Source organism: Danio aesculapii, chromosome 1, assembly GCF_903798145.1.
Source record: "Danio aesculapii chromosome 1, fDanAes4.1, whole genome shotgun sequence".
Classification (NCBI taxonomy): Eukaryota; Metazoa; Chordata; class Actinopteri; order Cypriniformes; family Danionidae; genus Danio; species Danio aesculapii.
Genome location: NC_079435.1, coordinates 54,577,786 through 54,593,847, shown reverse-complemented (window position 1 = coordinate 54,593,847; position 16,062 = coordinate 54,577,786). Strand labels below are relative to the sequence as shown.

The 16,062-nt window shown below is 29.5% G+C and overlaps 1 protein-coding gene across 1 annotated transcript in view; it reads left to right on the top strand.

The window, feature by feature from the left end:
• Nucleotides 1-16,062, top strand: part of erbb4a (erb-b2 receptor tyrosine kinase 4a) — a 197,300-nt gene that overhangs the window by 131,432 nt on the left and 49,806 nt on the right. The window contains exons 13-18 of the mRNA XM_056453846.1: nucleotides 3,888-4,087; nucleotides 7,340-7,472; nucleotides 9,132-9,225; nucleotides 11,656-11,810; nucleotides 14,861-14,905; nucleotides 15,909-16,041. Of these exons, the coding sequence (XP_056309821.1) occupies nucleotides 3,888-4,087; nucleotides 7,340-7,472; nucleotides 9,132-9,225; nucleotides 11,656-11,810; nucleotides 14,861-14,905; nucleotides 15,909-16,041 (760 nt within the window). The remainder of the gene's footprint in view (nucleotides 1-3,887; nucleotides 4,088-7,339; nucleotides 7,473-9,131; nucleotides 9,226-11,655; nucleotides 11,811-14,860; nucleotides 14,906-15,908; nucleotides 16,042-16,062) is intronic.

Sequence of the window (16,062 nt, the reverse complement as noted above, 5' to 3'; positions counted from 1 at the left end):
TTTTGAATTTATTTGAACCTTAATTAGAATGCACAGTGGCTATTCCCATACTGATCAGCCATTCACCCTTGTCTAAATAATAATAATAATAATAATAATAATAATAATAATAATAATAATAATAATTATTATTATTATTATTATTATTATTATTATTATTATTATTGTTATTATTAAGTAGGATTTTTTACATTTCTTAATAAATAACCTACTGTAAATTATGAATATTAATAATATCTACGTAATAGTAATTTAATAATAATAATAATAATAATAATAAGACGAAGAAGAAGAAGAAGAAGAAGAAGAAGAAAAAGAAGAAGAACAATAATACTATTTTAATAATAATAATAATAATAACAACAACAACAACAACAACAACAATAATAATAATAATAATTTATTATTATAATTAATATTATTATGGGCTTCACATTGGCGCAGTGGGTAGCACTTTCGCTTCACAGCAAGAAAGTCGAAGGTTTGAGCCTCAGCTGGGTCAGTTGGCATTTCTGTTTGGAGTTTGCATGTTCTCCCTATGTTGGTGTGGGTGTCCTCCAGGTGCTCCAGTTTCCCCCACAATTCCTGAAATGGGTAAGCTAAATTATGTGTGTGAATGAGAGTTTATGAGTGTTTCCCAGTGATGGGTTGCAGCTGGAATGGCATCCACTGTGTCAAACATATGCTGGATAAGTTGACGTATTATTAATAATAATACAGTTTTATAATAATAAATATTTATTGGTAATGTATTTTTAATAATAAAAATAATTATTATGGTTGTTGTTTATTGGAGTCATTTTTATTATATTTAAAATTATTAATAGTAGAAAAAATTGTATTAATAGTAATAGTATTACTGTAAATGTTTGTCAATGTAATTAATTAAATATATTGTAATAATAATGATAATAATAGTAATACCTTTTTAATTTTATATTGTACTGTTTTGTTTATTAATAGTTGCAGTACTATAGTGATAATAATAATAATAATAATAATAATAATAATAATAATAATAATAATAATGATAATAATAATAATAATAATAATAATAATAATAATAATAATAATAATAATAATAATAATAATAAATATGTTTGTCATTTTAAATCAAATCTTTGATATTTAAGTTTTATCTGATTACATGTTCTGTATCTATTTTTATTATTTTTATTAATGTTTTTGTATTTTACTTTTTTGTTTTATATCATTTATATTCAAAATAATAGTTTTTTATATTGTTCGATTTTTTTTTAAATATGTTTTTTATTACATTTTTTTTCTTTTTAATGAATTTTTTGTTGTTATTTTAATTATTTTAGTGATTGAACATTTCTTCGGGGGCTACTTTTAAATAATGTGAAATAGAATAATGTTCCCAATACCCTTATGTCTAAAAGACTGTGTCTAAAATATAGGTGGATTGATGGTTCCCATGAGTTTGTCCAAAATCCACTGCTGGTCTAGTTTAGTGAGATCTAATAGGCCTTTGTAGTTTCAGAGGCTTGGCAAATAAGCGATGTTGCCCCAAGAGTACGTTCCCTGTCCGGTTTTTGGAAAGAAACTTTTCGTAGATTTGCTGAAAATCTAAATGATTTAAATACTCTTTTAGTAATATATTCAGAACTGTCCTCATTATCCACTTCTAAGAATTCCCAAGTTTCACATTAGATCCAAATGAAAAATGTTCACTCCCTCTGGATGTGACACTTAAAATAGTTCCTGTAGCATCCTTGTCATTTATCCGAGATATTAATGTGCAGAAAAGGGAAGAATCATTTGCTGTCTGTGTCTTTGTTTTAGACATTTGAAGATATCAGGTTTTCGTGATAATTTCTGAAGCTGTCATCATGTATATACAGTATTATCACGATATTGAGTTGCTTTAAGCTGTAATAACAAAAGCAATTTATAAATGTATTATTTATTCCAATTACAAACAAATTATTTATTTATTTATTATATTTATTGCTATTTATGTTTATTTATTTATTTTAATTGCTTTTTAGGTACCTTTCAATCTAATTAATTAGCAAAACGTTTATAAACTACAATGGGTAACACTTTACAATAAGGTCTTATTAGTAAATGTTAATTAATGCATTAACAATAAAATATAGCAGCATTTATTTAAAAATTATTATATAATCTTTATTTAGAAAAATATCAAACTGAACTTTAATAGTTAATAGCTCTTATAACTAATAAACTGTTTTGTTTTTAAAATTGACATTTGATTTTAATGAGTAATTTTATTAGAAGTGAATAAATTATTACATAATTTACTACATAATTTAATTCACTAATGTAACAAATTGGAGTTTATCATTAATCATTCATATTTTCTATAGAATGCTTTACCATAATATATACCATAATACTAAGGTAACAAAGAAATATCGCAAAAAAAATGAAAAGGAAAAAAATCACAGTCCAAAAATATATATTTATGCATATATATTTAGTACAGTTTTATACAGTTCTGTCTGGTTCTTGAATCTGATTGGCTGACGTGCAATATTTTGCCAGTAACATCACACAAAGGCCTCTTCACCCTTCACCTCTGTGTATTACTCTGCCCACATACAGCCAGCAACAAGCTGAGACGCTACAGTTTGACAATTATTACTGTTGTTAGACAACAAAATGTACTTTTGAGGCTTTTTTAGTCGAGAATGTAATGTAATAGATTGCAACTATTGCAACTCTGCGTGCAGCCTCGTGCCAACGCACACCTCCCACCAGTGCTGATATACAGCCATATCGCACTGCTACTTGTGTGATATTGCTCATATATATATATATATGTTTTATACAACAGTTCTGTCTGGTTATCGAATCTGATTGGCTGATAGCCGTGAGATATTAAAGCAATATCGGCGCTCATTCAGCCTCTTCATCCTTGTGTATTACTCTGCCCTAATGTGTGGCAAGCGGACTACAGTTTGACAAATATTGCAGCTGTTGGACAACATAATCTGGGGTGAGAATGTAGTTGTTTAGATTGCAAGTGTGCAGTTTATTAAGGATAGTGCCTATTTTAATTATTCAATAATTCGGAGATTCAGCACGTTGTTGGCCATTAGCCTGTCATACCGAGCAGAGCAAAGATGGTTAACGTTCCGCCACAAGATGGCGACAGAGACTGCATAATAAGCCCTTAGAGGAGAAAAACAGCATTTTTTTAGCAAACGTTTCAAACTACAACTGAACAAATCATTACAGAACAGGTAAGTGACATTCTAAGTTGATCTCTCTTATTCGTATGTTGTAGTGTTGTATTTATACCATAGTAATCTGGTAGTGTTTGCTTTGCTGTGGTTTTCTCCGTGTTTGATTTTCTTCTGTTATATACACGATTATGCCGTCAAACTGTTGTATAAATGCATTATCACACTTGTAGCAGTGCGATGGGGCTGGGGACACTAAGGCACTCAAGCCAATGCGCGCCTCCCACCAGTTATCCCTTCTACAGCTATATCGCACTGCTACTCGTGTGATATTGCTCATGTATGTATATATTTGTAATACACTCAAATTAATATAAGGAAAGATATTGAGCATTTATGCTGAGCACGGTATATATATGTTTCTTTTTAACTTTATTTTTGGTTTTCTCACAATAACAATAACATGCATGTTCATTATCACGATTTGAACTTGCATGCATTTTTATTATTAGCAATATTTTCAAATACAACATCTGAGCAGTGTCTGTAGGAGTGATAAGCATGGTGTAAGATAATTAACTCTGGTTCATTGAAACTCTGGTTCATTGAATTATTAGAAAGCAACGCACACCCAGATCTGACTTCCTATCGCCAACTCTTACTTACGTATTGTTAAAAATCAACACATGCTGTATCTGCTCTTTATTTTGCCAGTGGTATTTCTCTGCTGATCCTGAAGCAGCGCTGGATCACGTCTCTGCAGTTTCAGTCTCTGAGAGAGATCAGCGCCGGTAACGTCTACATGACCAACAACAGCCAGCTCTGCTTCTACAGCACAGTCAACTGGACGTCTCTGTTTCGCACCAGCACCCAGCGAGCCCTGATCAAGAACAACAGAGAGCCCAGAGAGTGCTGTGAGTTCAATTCATCTACACCTCCATCTGTTCATGCGCTGCACTCTCCTATCAAGATCTCACACTTAAAGCTGAAGTCTAAATCTTGGCACTCTAATGCATCACACTTTAAATGCTCTCACATGAGACCTGCGAGTCTCTAAATAGACCTTTAATTAGAGTAAAAATTGGTTCTGATTGGGTAATTTAGTCGCTACTAGAAATACAACTGGTTTAATTGCATTGTGAGTTGCCTTATTGAATTGTGTAGTTGATATAAAGGAACTGAAGAGTTATAATCAACACAGAGGAATCATCAGTTCTGCTTAAGCTGAGGAAATGGAGTATTATATTGCTGTTCATTTATAATGTTAACAGGACAGTGTTGCTTATTTTCCTTTTCTGTTCATTTGTAATTTGAAACTTGTAAATGTAAACTTGTAGTCAAGTGTTTTATGTCCAGAATGATGAAAGTGTTACTGTATCTTTTAAACATCTTTTAAACATATTTATTCATACATCATACATTTATTCTTTGATAATAGCCAAGTTGCTAAATCTTGGTTTACACAAATATGTCACATTATATTACATAATTAGTAAAAGAAAATGATAATAAAGTAAATTTAAAAAATATATATTTTTTTATTAAATATGATGTACACAGCACACAGCATACGTTATAGTTACAATTATAGATTAAACATTCTAGTTTGGAATTTAGTATGATTGATTGATTGATTGATTGATTGATTGATTGATTGATTGATTGATTGATTGATTGATTGATTGATTGATTGATTGATTGATTGATTGATTGATTGATTGGTTAATTAGTTGATTAGTTGATAGGTAGGTAGGTTGGTTGGTTGGTTGGTTGGTTGGTTGGTTGGTTGGTTGGTTGGTTGGTTGGTAGATAAGTAGGTAGAATGGATGGATGGATAGTTGGTGGGTTGGTGGGTTGGTTGGTTGGTCGGTCGGTCGGTCAGTTGGTCGGTTGGTTGGTAGGTTGGTAAGTAGGTTTAATGGATTGATGAATATGCTGGTTGGTTGGTAGGTAGATAGCTAGGTTGGTTGGTTGGCTGGTTGGTTGGTTGGTTAGTTTGTTAGTTGGTTAATTAGTTGATTAGCTGGTAGGTAGGTAGTTTGGTTGGTTGGTTGGTTGGTTGGTTGGTTGGTTGGTTGGTAGGTAAGTAGGTAGAATGTATGGATGGATAGTTGGTGGGTTGGTTGATCGGTCGGTCGGTCAGTTGGTCGGTTGGTTGGTAGGTAGGTAGGTAAGTAGGTTTAATGTATGGATGAATATGCTGGTTGGTTGGTAGGTAGGTAGCTAGGTTGGTTGGTTGGTTGGTTGGTTGGTAGGTAGGTAGGTAGGTTGGTAGGTAAGTAGGTAGGATGGATGGATGGATGGATGGATGGATGGTTGTTTGGTCAGTTGGTTGGTTGGTTGGAAGGTAGGTAGGATGGTAAACACGTAGGTTGGATGGTAGGTAGGTAGGATGGATGCATGGATATGGTGGTTGATTGGTAGCTAGGTAGGTAGGTAGGTAGGTTGGTTGGTTGGTTGGTTGGTAGGTAGATAGGTACGTAGGTTGGTAAATACGTAGGTTGGATGGATGAATAGATGGATGGAGAGAGTAAATCCAGATGTAACTGATCAAAAGTGACTTATATTAATACACTACAACACTAATGTTTTTTAATGTATTTTCAAAATAAATGCACTAAAGATGGAAATATACTACTGATGTTTTGCTATTTTACGATTGTTTTGATAAAAAATAGTGTAATTATATTCATCAAAATGTAACAAATTTATAGCAATACTTTATCATTTAAATATTTTGAAAGATAAATTAGTTTTTTACTTTATCAATGTTTTTACTGTATTTTCAGAAAATATTGAAAACGCAATTTGAAACTTCTTACTTTGTGCATATTCACAATACATTTCTGAATGCTTGCCCACTATTTTAGTACTTTTTAAAAATACAATTCCATTAAGTTTCAATAATGGGCAAGGTTTACGGTGTCTGTTGCTGAAGATATCCAAAAACTGTAAATAGGCCACTGAAGTAAGATGTAAGTTGTAAAAGTTAAACTTGTGGGCTAATGAAGATGTTAACAGACGGAGAGCACATCACCAAGCTGGATGTAATTAGTGTGATAATAAGTCTGTGGTGTGTGGGATCAATGGCTCTGTTAGTCGGCTCATTCATTAGCCTCTTTTCCACACCATCCATCAAAGTGGCTGATCTACACAAATGACCAAGAGCACAGACAGACACACGGTGTGTTTATACTTGAATAGCAATGTTTTCACAAACCTGAATAAAGAGCAGGGTTTAATGTCTGTGTGACTGGTGAATCTGATAACACTATCACTGAGCAGTACAGTAAACTGGTGTCAATAATACAGTATGATTATTTAAAGACTATTAGTCTTCATTTGACATAAAAAAATCCCGCTTCCTTACACATGAATGAAATGAATTATTTATTTATTAATTTATAAGTTTCATTATTTTAGTTTCATTTAAACTTCATATTGCTTTTTAATTTTAACTTTTTAATTTTAACTTTTTTATTTAAGTAAATTTAATTTAGATATATTTTTAAAATTTAGTTACATTTAACTTTTTATGTATTTTATATTTTAAATATTTTTCCTTTTCTTAATTTTTTCTTCTCTTCTCCTATTTTCTTAATCTTAATTTATTTTATTTTATTTTATTACAATTTTTATATGTTTTTATTTTATTTCATTAATTTTATATATATATTTTTAAAAAATATATTTTTTTATGTTTTTATTATTTTTTATTTATTTATTTTTATTTTTTTATTTATTATTATTATTATTATTATTATTATTATTATTATTATTATTATTATTATTATTATTATTATTATTATTTTATTTTATTTTTTAATTTAATTTAATTTAATTTTAATTATTATGGTCATTCATTTACAACAGCTAACACATTTCCTTTGATTCGCACCATCAAATAGACCCACAGTACTTGCTATTTACCTAAACATGACCTGTCAAGAGTTTCATAAATAATAGCTACTACAGTTACTAAATAATTTCCCATTTAGATGTTGTCAACAAACCTGCTATGCTTTCTGGAAGTAATTTGAATAACAAATATTCCACAAAATGCAAGTTTTCATGCTACCATGCACACCATTAATTTACTACCATATAAACAAGTTCCAAATGAATGAACTAATATTTCATTTTGCTTGTTTTTTTTTTTTCCTCAGCTAAAGAGCAGAAGATTTGTGATCCGCTGTGTTCGGAGGCCGGATGTTGGGGTCCCGGGCCAGACCAGTGTCTGTCCTGCAAATACTTCAGCCGAGGAAAAACTTGCATCAAGTCCTGTAACTTGTATTACGGGTGAGTTTTGGTGCAAACTAATCATTTGTTGTGTCACTTTGCTGATCTACACAGCTTTTCAAGTTTACTTCTCTTCCAAGTTCTTTTAAGTTCTTGCTCTTCTTTAAAAAAATGCTTTAGATTTCCTTTTTGTAAATGTTTTTTTTTTCAAATTCAGATTTGTTCAAATGGGCGACTAGCTAAATTTAAAAAAAAAAAATTTGTTTGTTTGTTTGTTTGTGGAAAGTGAGGGGTACAAATTTGCAAAGAGAGAAAAATAAAATAAAATAAAATAAAATAAAATAAAATAAAATAAAATAAAATAAAATAAAATAAAATAAAATAAAATAAAATAAAATAAAATAAAATTGTTTGTTTGTTTGTTTGTTTGTTTGTTTGTTTGTTTGTTTGGGGAATGTGAGGGGTACAAGTTTGCAAGGAGAGAAAAATAAAATAAAATTAACTTAAATGTAAATAAAAGTGCTTTGGAAAGCTATTTTATGGCATTTATTTATTTATTCATTTGTTTATTTAATTATTGTTTATTTGTTTGATTATTTATTTATTTATTTAATTATTCAATTATTGAATAGATTATAATATTGTTTGTTACAATAATATTTTGTTTGCAAAGATAGAAAAATGTAATCAAAATAAATTTAATAAATTGCTTTGGAAAGCTATTTTAGAGCATAAATAAATTTTTTATTCATTCATTTATTTAAATATTGTTTATTTGTTTGATTATTTGTTTGTTTGTTTTGTTTGGTTTTTGTTTGTTTCCTTTCTTTTTGTTTATTGGTTTATTCGTTTGTTTGTTTATTTGCTTATCAGTTTGTTTAAAAAGGAGCAATATCAATACCAATAGAAAAACAACAAACTACAACAATAAAATCTGCTATATTACAGCTTCTGACTTGAAGATGTGTATATTTACTTTTAAGATAAATCAATAATAAAAAAAAAAAAACAGCTTGGATTTTTAAATTGGCGTGGTGTGGGATGAAAATCTGCAGTGTTGGACTTGAAATTGGCCTTCTTGCACAGGACGCTTGATTTCTTCTCATCCTAGATGCTTCTTTCAGGACTTTATTGACGAGCTTTCCTCCTGTGCTCATCGAAAACTCTTTTTACTGATGCCCTCAATGAAAGTATCAACAGCAGAAACAAATGAAAGTGGTATCGACAGCTCCTTAAGCCTTTTCATGGATTTGTACGGCTTTTCTTGTGTGTCTCTTTAGTTAACTGACCTAGATTTAGACTAATCACACTAGCATCTGATTGATATGCACAAATGCCTTCAATGCCATGCAGACAGTGCTTATTATTTATAATGCATCCACGGTCGCTGGTTTGAGTCCCTTGTTCTCCCCGTGTTTGTGTGGGTTTCCTCCAGGTGCTCCGGTTTGTCCCACAGTCCAAAGACATGCGCTGTATGTGAATTGAATAAACTAAATTGGCCGTGATGTATGTAAATGAGAGTGTTTGGATGTTTCCCAGTACTGGGTTGCAGCTGAAATCCGCTGTGCAAAATTTATGCTGGATAAGTTGGTGGTTCATTCCGCTGTGGCGACCTCTGATGAATAAAGGGACTAAGCCAAAGGAAAATGAATGAATGAATGAATGGTAATGCGTCCATTAAATTGTTAATATTAAGACTGTGCTCTTGATATTTTCTAGTGATGTTCGAGAGTTTGCCAACGGCTCGGTTTGTGTGGAGTGTGACAGCCAGTGTGAAAAAGCTGGAGAAAAAAGTTTAACCTGCCATGGCCCGGTAAGCTACTAAAAATCTCTATATTTGTTGCTGGATTTCATTGGAATTCATTAAAACTTGGAATCATTGATATTGAAAAAACAGCGTCGATTCCTTCTTTGTCTCTTCACTGCTTCATATTGCTTATAGCACGAAACTGAGTGATATTGATTAGAAACAAATTACACTTTCCACTTACAGTCTCAAAATTAATTCATACTCACAATGTATCATCGTCAGGCTGTATTAAATGATGCAAGGCTTGGCAAACCGTTTTGTATTACATACTGTAGTTGCTTAATATTGTTGAAAAAGAGTGCATTAGTGGTGCTCGACATGATTTTTTAATAATTTTAAATGTTAATGGTGCAAAACACAAATCAAAATCAAAATGGCTTAAACGTTTTGCTTAAAAGTATGTATTTTTGAGGGTGATTTCACAATTAAGAGTTAAAAAATCTCACAATTGAGTGTGTTATTTGTGTTGCTTAACTGATATATAAATAAGATTAATCTCTTTATATATAAATCTTTATGTTGGGTATTTATTTATTCAATTATTTATTTATTTATTTATTTATTTATTTATTTATTTATTTATTTATTTATTTATTTATTTATTTATTTATTTATTTATTTATTTATTTGTTTTTTTTTGTTTGTTTTATTTATTTACTCAGTCATTTACTCAGTCATTTATTTATTTATTTATTTATTTATTTATTTATTTATTTATTCATTCATTCATTCATTCAGTCATTTATTTATTTATTTGATAATTTATATATTTATTTATTTAGTTGTTTATTTATTTTTAGTTAGTAATTCACATATTTATTCAGTTTTTTATTCAGTTATTTATTTATTTGTATATTTATTTATTCAGTCATTTATTCAGTCATTTATTCAGTCATTTATTCAGTCATTTTTTATTTATTTATTTATTTATTTATTTATTGAGTCATTTATTGAGTCATTTTTTATTTATTTATTTTTTTATTTTTTTATTTATTTATTTATTTACTCATTCATTCATTTAGTCATTCAGTCATTTATTTATTTATTTGATCATTTATATATTTATTTATTTAGTCGTTTATTTATTTTTTTGTTAGTAATTCACATATTTATTCAGTTTTTTTATTCAGTTATTCAATCATTTATTCAGTCATTTTTTATTTATTTATTTATTTATTTATTGAGTCATTATTTATTTATTTATTTATTTATTTATTTATTTACTCATTCATTCATTTAGTCATTCAGTCATTTATTTATTTATTTATTTATTGTAGGTTGTAGGTTGTAGGACGATAAAATGGGTGAAAAAATGTCATGTACTGTATTTAGTTGACAATTGACCATAAAATACCTTAATACTTACAAATTCAGCAGGTATGCATGAAAACACAGGTAACAACAACAGCAACTACAACAAACTTTCACATTACTGTATATATTTAAAATCAAGTATTAATCTTGAAAAAAATATTGGTTTTAAAAAAAAGGCAATTCAAATCTGCAAAATTTTCATGATGGAGAGATTACTTTAAGACTGAAAATGAGTAATAATCCGATTATAATACGGTCAAGACAATACTTCAATGAAGAGTCTATCATGTAAACAGCAATTTTTGATTAATCTAATTGAGACGTGTGGAGTATGCCGATTTTAGCGATATTATTGAAGTGCGTGTAAACAACTTAAACTATTACCATCGTGTAGGACTTTTCACCACATTTTGCGACAGGATAGTCTATACACACACAACTGTTTAACTCCGTTCTCTGCACCTAACGAGTCAGTAAAGGACCACAGACACATACACGATAAGATGCGTGTTGTATCAAATTCCATTAAAACTACACTCTTCCAGCAGTTCTTACATCGTACTCGCATCTAATACCTCAGTTTGTCACGAATGAAATGTTTCTGAATGAAAATGAAACTTGAAGGTCCGGAGGAAACATGGATAGCATGGTGACGCAATGAAATTTATCAATCTATGTGCGGATCAACATGTAAAACGGGATCATGAAAGGAACATTCAAAAAACAACTCATTTAAACACCTTAATTATATTGTCTTATCCAGATTAAGGCAAATAGTTTTATTACTGATGTCCATGTAAATATAGTCAATGTGAGTATTTTTCATCACAATAAATTCCTTAAAAACTCTATGTTTTGTAAGTGTAGATTGAAGAATGGAAATGAGTTGCATCTAGGAACCATAAAACTCTAGAGCTTCACAAAGCTGTAGTTTTTGTATTGGAATGTGTTACATATTCACCCACTAGAGAAAACAAGCATGAAAATACAAAACAACTGACGCATCCTTGAATTACATAACCAAGTTTGTTTAACTAAATGCTTCCTTTCCGCATTTAAAACAGTTCTTCGTTCTCTTGAGACGCTTCACATTTCCTTATCTCCCGTCTCTCATTACAGGGTCCAGATCACTGTGTAAAGTGTCTGCATCTCAAAGACGGGCCCAACTGTGTGGAGAAATGCCCTGATGGTCTGCAGGGAGCAAACAGCTTTATCTTCAAATATGCTGAGACCAACAACGAGTGCCATCCCTGCCACCCCAACTGCACCCAAGGGTACAACTGTTTGCTTGTGTTTGCACTTAAATCTATTTGTAAGCTTCTTTCCTTCCTTTAACTGCATCAAGCACAGTATGCCCAGAGCACTAACCTAATTGCCCATGTGGGTAAAGCCGTCGTGGTTAGCGCATTCAGTCTTAGACACATGGGCCTGGGGGATTTGAACAGGTTCTTGAGTTCTCAGATCAGTGGCTTGCAACCGGTTTCGCTGCAGGACCTGCATTTTGTATTGGACATCGAGTGACAATCCAATACAGTGCTAAAATTGCTCATCGGACACAAATATGTTTGATGTGATGTTTCTTAATGTTACATAGTATGCTAAATTGTCTGTTTTATTAGTAGAAATTAACATACTGTAGCTTGTGTTTGAAAGGGATGTGCTGATGCAGAATTTTTGGCCTATAATGACAGCTGATAACTAGGGCCAGACAGAATCTGCAGACATTTTTTGCTATTTCTGCTTAGAATTTTGTAAAAAAATTGCAGATTTATATGGATTTTATGAGTATCATAACTACAAACTTGATAAATGAAATAAAAAATAATACATTTTTAACTTTTATTTAATGTTTATAATGCAAACCCAATTAGATCCACTTATTTAATAAACAAAGCAAGTCTCTCATATAATATATCTACTAAAAGATAGAAATACGACTTTACAAACTATATTGTAAATAAATGAATTGAACATTTTAATATCACTATTATTATAATACAATAATATTAGTGAAATTAATTTTAAAAAATGAATAAATATACATTTACAAACATTTGCACAAATAAATACATAGAGTCAATGATAGGCTAAACATACGGAGATCTGCAGATTTCTGTGTGCACAGATTCCGTGTAGGCCTTCCGATAACTCTTATATTTTGATGCTCATAACAGATACAGTATGTGAATCTAAATTCATAAATCTGAACTGCAGAATACATAGAAGCTGCAAGAAAATTTACATAAATTTGTTTTCCCCAAAATTGTTTATTAATTGTACACTAATTGTCCATTGTTGCAATTTTTTACAATTTGATAAAATTTTTACACCTTAAAAAATGTATTTAAACTATAAATACACACACACACACACACACACACACACACACACACACACACACACACACACACACACACACACACACACACACACACACACACACACACACATACACACACACACACACATATTTTTTTTTTGATTGTCTACAGAACAAACCATCGTTATACAATAATTCACCTAATTACCTTAACCTGCCTAGTTAACCTAATTAACATAGTTAAGCCTTTAAATGTCACTTTAAATTTTATAGAAGTGTCTTGAAAAATATCTAGTCAAATATTATTTACTGTCATCATGGCAAAGATAAAATAAATCAGTTATTAGAAATAAATTATTAAAACTATTATGTTTAGAAATGTGTTGAAAAAATGTCTTCTCTCCGTTAAACAGAAATTCGGGCAAAAAATAAACAGGGTGGTTAATAATTCAGGGGGGCTAATAATTCTGACTTTAACTGTATATATATATATATATATATATATATATATATATATATATATATATATATATATATATATATTGTTGCTATATAAAAATAATATACAGCAGTTCATAACACGCAATAGGTGAAATTCGCAAAGTAGTCCACTTTGTTTTTAATAAGTATTATAGATGGACACTTTTCTCAGACTGGCATTAACATTTTCACACCTTTCTCTCTCGTTTAAACACTCTCAAAGTTCAAACTTTCGTAGAAAAAAAGTCCACTAAAGAGTGAAACTAAACATCAAAAACTTGCACAAACATTCACTGCTGTCAGCAAAAGGCTCATAATCCAGTGTGTGACCTCCTTTTTACGATCGTCATGCTGCGGACACTTACAACACTTTTTGCGTCTTTATGGAAACTCACACTGCTAGCGATCAAAGATTTGTGTTAATTTGCCAAGCTGAACACATTCTGTACTGTACAGGAGACACTGAGAAAATTGATTGACAATGGTCTAAAGCCTATCAGGATGCAGGACACAATGCTCTGTAAAATAAATAAATCTTGTCAAATTGCACAAAAAAACACGTTATGGCGAGGGAGCACTGTATGTATGTGTGTGTGTATATATATATATATATATGTATATATATATATATATATATATATATATATATATATATATATATATATATATATATATATATATATATATATATATATATATATATATATATATATAAAATTTTTCAAATTAGTCAGTTTATTTATAGTATTTTATATATTTATTTACTGTTTACTAATTGTTTTTTATTCATTGTTTATTAATCGCAAATGAAATGTGAATAAATAAATAAATAAATAAATAAATAAATAAATAAATAAATAAATAAATAAATAAATAAATAAATAAATAAATAAATAAATAGGTTTGGACCTTAGGTGGCACTATAACAGTTGAAACAGTTGAATTTATTTCAAGTTTAAAGGCAGATTGCTGATGTGTGGAATGATCTGGGGGGATGTTATTGAAAGCAGACATTGAATTGTTGACATTGATAGCATGTGCTAAAGATACATGATAAGCTTAAACATAACATTGCCAGTGCCTGGAGTCATACCATAGCATTTTATATCATAAAATGAGTATAATTATTAAAAACTTTTTAATTTAATATTTTTTTGTGCCACAGTGTTCCTTGTCTTATGCCAATTCAGACATATCATGCCAATTCAGACATCTCATCTCCTACAAATCATGTCCAATTCTCTCCAAAATCCACTCTGATGATGTTTGGACTATAAATCACTGAACAGATTTTTGATATTTGCTACCATTAACTGAGAATAAACCTTTCGAACCTTTCTGTATTATGTAAGCTCAGGCAATTTTTTCTAATATCTCTTGTTGACTAGCAGCGCAAACATTACAGTAACTGCAATAGAGCCTCATGCTAATGCTTGGTGCCTTTATGTTTAGTCCACCAATTTTTTTGCAATGAAACTTCAATACATGGATTATAATAAAAAATGTTTAATGCCTGTGTTGCAGCTGTACTGGACCCCGGATACAAGATTGTGTTGGCATGTTGGACAGGTAAGAGTTTTTTTTTTTTTTTTTTTTAACAAATATTACAGACAAACAAGTCACCTTTATTTCTATAGTGTTTCATACAATGCACATAGTCATTAAGTGGTTTTTAATAACAAGTAACTATATATATATATATATATATATATATATATATATATATATATATATATATATATATATATATATATATATATATATATATATATATATATATATATACACATATACAGTATAAAAAGATAAATAGATAATATAAATATTATAAATTAATACTATAAATAATATAATTAATAAAGTTTTAATGTGTATTTATAAATAAATAAAAAAGAATAATGCATTTTTTAATAAATAAGTACATAAATAAATAAACATCCATTAAATTACCTTTAAACAAATAAATTGATCAATGGATAAACAAACAATCAAACAATAAATAAATAAATAAATGGAAAAATAATAATAATATAAATAAATGATATAATGCCTGTAACTTCCATTTGTTTAGCTTTAAATAAATAAATAGATGGATGGATGGATGGATGGATGGATGGATGGATGGATGGATGGATGGATGGATGGATGGATGGATGGATAAACAAACAATCAAACATACAATAAATAAAAATAAATAAATAAATAATACCTATAAGCTTCCATTTGTTTACCTTTAAATAAAAATAAAAAATGATGAATGGATAAACAAACAAACAAACAAACAAACAAACAATAAATTAATTAAATAAATAAATAAATAAATATATATATATATATATATATATATATATATATATATATATATATATATATATATATATATATATATATATATATATATATATATATATATATATATATATATATATATATATATATATATATATATATATATATATATATTTATTCAATGGCATCGGTGCTATGCATGATTGAGTCTGTGCCTAATTGGTTTAAGGGTAAAAAAGCAGACAGCATTACAACTTGTTTACGTATTCTTTTGATCTTCCAGGACTCCTCTGATTGCTGCTGGATTAATTGGGGGTCTTTTTGTAATAGTCATCATAGCTCTTGGTGTGGCTGTTTACATCCGCCGAAAGAGCATCAAAAAAAAAAGAGCTTTACGTCGATTCCTGGAGACCGAGGTAAGAGAGACCTTCAGACGA